General features: G+C 39.8%; 1 protein-coding gene across 1 annotated transcript; it reads left to right on the forward strand.

The window, feature by feature from the left end:
- Positions 1-3,004: 3,004 nt before the first annotated feature.
- On the forward strand, positions 3,005-3,557 carry LOC147443660 (uncharacterized). Its single transcript, XM_086527708.1, has 2 exons — positions 3,005-3,060; positions 3,221-3,557. The coding sequence occupies exons 1-2, from the start codon at positions 3,005-3,007 to the stop codon at positions 3,555-3,557; spliced, it is 393 nt and encodes a 130-aa protein (XP_086383834.1).
- Positions 3,558-4,351: the final 794 nt, after the last annotated feature.

The raw sequence follows: 4,351 nt of genomic DNA on the forward strand, positions 1-4,351 counted from the left end.
TGAGGTAGAGGAGCGTCTTTCCCTTCATATACCTCCATCACAGCTACAAAAAAGCATCTAGCCGGCAATCTGGTTCCATGAAGGTTGGTAAAATTTGAAGTCTCATCTATTTTTCCAACGCCAATAGCTTCTACATTGTAAATAAATTTGATGTATGCACCAACATCACTTTTCTTAGCCATCTTCCGCCTTAGATGTTAATGCAAAGACATAAAAATCTACAAAAAAAACCAAAAGAAAAAACCATAATTATCTCTCTGTCCATCTCTTGCTTTCCCATTCTCTTCCTTCTTTAAGCTCAGCCTTAATGTAGAGCTTAAGGAAAGAAGAGAGTGGGAGAGCGAGTAATGGATAGAGAGAGACACATAAGGACATCCAGACAAGAGCTTGATAGAGGTATGTAGAGAGTCTTTGAATATAAACACATGCTCTAGCAAACAAGTTGATTATTACCTTACAATGCATCGTTTGTAACCTATTGTCATAACTTAAGAAACATCCATGCTAATAGGCATTTTCCCTCACTCTATCTCAATCATCTTTCATATCAATCCCTACCAAATCTCTCTTATCCTTTGTTGATACACTAATTTCTAGCTCTCTCTCTCTCTCTCTCTCTCTCTCTCTCTCTTGTTCGCTATTTCCATACCAATGTTTAACTCTCTCTTCCTACTCTATCTTTCTATCTCTCACTTTCTCTCTATATCATGCAAGCAACGGATGGTTTCCACTCCCACCCTCAAACACATCTAGTGTGCTATTTCAAATTCACTATCTATCCCTCCCTCTTTCACCCTGGTATGTTCCTTCTCTCTCTCTCTCTCTCTCTCTCTCTCTCTCTCTCTCTCACACACACACACACACACACACACACACACACACACACACACACACACACACACACACACACACACACACACACACACACACACACACACTTTCTCTCCATCTCCCTCAAGCTCATCATGTATGGTGAGCACTAGCGCCCACCACACATGATGAGCTTGGGGGAGATAGAGGGATGGGGGGGGGGGGGGGGGGGAGAGAGAGAGAGAGAGAGAGAGAGAGAGAGAGAGAGAGAGAGAGAGAGAGAAGGAACAACTCAGGGTCTGAATATGGATTCTCCATAGCTGGACTAGAGTTCACAAAGGGAGTATATCTTGCAACTGGGTCAACTGTAGGTACATACAAAGGGAGGATATCTTGCAATTGGGTCAATTGTAGGTACATACATGAGAATTGAATCAATTTTGGTCTCACTATTAGGTACATACACGAGGCTAATGACTTTAAAGAATCGGAATTGCATTCTTTGGCTACCTTCAATCATAGAATCAACTTGCACAAAAATATCTAGAACACGCATGCATGTAGATATAATGGAAATTTCAAGAGGTTAGCAAGCAGATTTGTAGGAGTGATATCAGCCACCTACAACAATGATCTAGTGGAGCAATACAAAGAGAAGTTGCACTGCTAGATATGAACTACAAGGTTTGTTGAGGGTTTATCCACCGTTTCTAGTAAAGGTGCCAAGTTGGTGCCTGCAAAGCCATAGAATGCAAAAAGAAGCCAACATACCAACTTGGGAGCTACCTACTAGAAGATACAACCATGATATCCTTATGAAGTGTAAAGAGGGAATGCTCCCCACATTATGGCACATCTACCTACCAAAGGAATCCATGAATTATGCTCAAGCTTGAAAGCTACAACTATATAAAATTTTGCTACGACACAAGTTTACAAAGACAATAGAGAGAGTGCTGAGAGACATTGTGAGACATTATATCATCTTGTATAGAGTGTTGTTAGTTGGAAAAACACACTCATTGTACCTGAGACTTTAGACTCTAGCTTGGGTTTGGGGATCATAAATTGAATCTCTTAGTAGTACATGTACTATGTATCATAGGTACTTTTATAGTACATGTCAAGGTACTCCAGAGTGTGCAAATGTACCTTAAAGTATCCGTTTGTGTACTTTAAGTACTTAAATTGTATCTTATAGTAGTTCTCTAAATAATAAATCTTTCCATTACATATATCCTGTCTCTCTCATGTTTGAGTTGGAGTTGTGTCCTTCTCCTCTCTCTCTCTTCCCCTAGTCCTTTTTCACATGATTTCAAAGCATTTTTCACATGGTATCAGAGCAGGTTGTGGTGCCTAGGTAGATAAATCTTAAGTTTGAGTGATTATAAAAATCCCCCTTCATTACATCACTTGTGAGAAGTTGAAGATGGCACCAAGTCTACACAACCTACACTTGAAGGGAGGTGAAAAGCTCAATGGCAACAACTATGCAACATGGAAGCTGAAGATGGAGTGTCTACTCTTCTTGCAAGAATGTTGGGAGATGATTTCTATAGAGAAACTAAGAGCAGAATATCATACTCAAGAGCAGATGGAGAAATGGGACAAGAAGGCTATGTTTCTTGTCCACATGATGAAGTTGAGAGCAAAGATGACAATATGTTCCATCTAATGGATGTGAAGACTCCCAAGAAGGCCTTGGACACATCTATGAGTCGAAGAGCAATGACTAGTAGCTATTGGAGACAAAATGTCAGGCAATGAACTCTCTACAATCATCATTCATGGATTGAAAGATGGATTGAAGGCTTTGTTCAAGGGCTTATTATCTTGAGAGAGAAGACATCACTTCATGAGATGGAAAAAATTCTCAAAGATGAAGATAAAAGGAAAGCATCCATGAAGACAATACATGATGGAGGAAGAGCATCACCTCCAAACACCACTGGCAGGGCTCTCTTCACAAAAAGAGGAAGAGGAAGACATCCGCTCAACAACAACCAAGATCAACAATCCTATGGAGCTAACTCACCTCATATGGTAGAGAAATCCATTCATTTAGAGGTAGAGCAAGAGAAAGAGATAGAGGCAACTACGATTCAACACAATGCTTCAAATGCTCAAGGTATGGGCATCTTGTTGATTATTGCATGAGCAACCTAGTTGATTGGAATGGAAATTAGGGAATTACATGGATGAAGAAGATAGAGAAGGAAGTTCACATTTCTTCCAAGAGGATACATTATTGTTATCTTTAAAAGATATGGTAGCCCATAGTGAAGAGGAACCATGGTGAATAGATAGTGGGGCAAGCTCCCACATGACCGCACATGGTGAATAATTCTCTTAGATGATGCTCACAAGGGAAACATATACACAGTAGATAGTACTCCTAGTGCTATTGCAGGGAAAGGAGACATGCACATTCAATTGGCCATAGAAATGAAGAAACTCTTGGAAATGTTCTCTTGGTACCATCCGTTACCAAGAACCTACTCTCAGTTGAAGCTACGATAGAGAAAGATCTTAAACTAGAGTTTGAAGGCATCAAATTTCTCATTAGAGATCCAAAGAATCACTACAAAGTGATTGCCAAAGGAAAGAAGTATGGAAAGCTCTTCAAGTTGGAGGGATTTTCTTCAGCATTTTCAACTAGAGATGAGGGAAGATCAACCCCTCTTTCAAGTCATAAAGTTTTGACAAAGGAGGTCCACTATGCCTTCCTCAATAGGCAGCTTGAGTAAGAAGAGAAGGAACTAGAAGGATGCATGGTTGCAAGTTCAAAGCATTTCATATGCAAGCAAGGAAAGAGTCTACATGGAGTCAAGCAACCTTCAAAATCTTGGCATGGAAGAAGGAAGAAATACTTCAAGCTCAAAGGAAGCAAGGATGCTATGGTGATGGATGCATACCATCAAGCAAGGAGATCCACAAAGAGGGAATTAATTCCCAAACCATCCTTTAAAGCAATGTGATTTTACTCTTCTTAGCTCTACTATGGAGCATGTTGAAGCTACTACACACACGAGCAATTATGGTTGAAGGCAATGGAAGAATAAATTTTGTATGCAAGTGATCAGCTGAATATACTCAAATTTAGTGCATTGGATTACAGAGAACCCATGGTTGTAGCAAAGATGATGTTTGGAGGATGCAGTGGACGGGCACCTAAAGAGACGGCTACAAGCCACACTTCATTGTACTCTATCTTTTTTCCAAAGAAACATTGTAATTATATAGTATTAATTCTTTAAGTGTTTTCATCTAGCCATTTTTCTCTATTTCCCACTCAGAACCTACAAGCCTTGTAAAGTTGCCAATGGCCGTGGTAAAGGGTCCCAAGTCTTTGGGTCAAGACCCTTAGTTTCAAAAGTGACATTATCATTATCTAGAGGGAGATTTTGGACGTCGGGAGCTACAAATCTGCTACATCTTGTAATCAATCCTTCTCTTTGTCAAGAAATCAAAAATCAATTCCGATTAGTGCATTGTGTTCCTTGTCTCTTGCTCTTGAATCTAAGTGTAATCATTCTCAGTT

Source organism: Adiantum capillus-veneris, chromosome 13 (genome assembly GCF_014529385.1).
Source record: "Adiantum capillus-veneris isolate H3 chromosome 13, ASM1452938v2, whole genome shotgun sequence".
Taxonomy (NCBI): domain Eukaryota; kingdom Viridiplantae; phylum Streptophyta; class Polypodiopsida; order Polypodiales; family Pteridaceae; genus Adiantum; species Adiantum capillus-veneris.

Excerpts from the sequence above, each read along its gene's own strand:
- LOC147443660 (XM_086527708.1), top strand. The coding sequence starts at position 3,005 with ATGGATGAAGAAGATAGAGAAGGAAGTTCACATTTCTTCCAAGAGGAT. Across the intron at positions 3,061-3,220 it reads TTCCAAGAGGATACATTATT|GGAAAGGAGACATGCACATT; the intron begins GTTATCTTTAAA and ends GTGCTATTGCAG.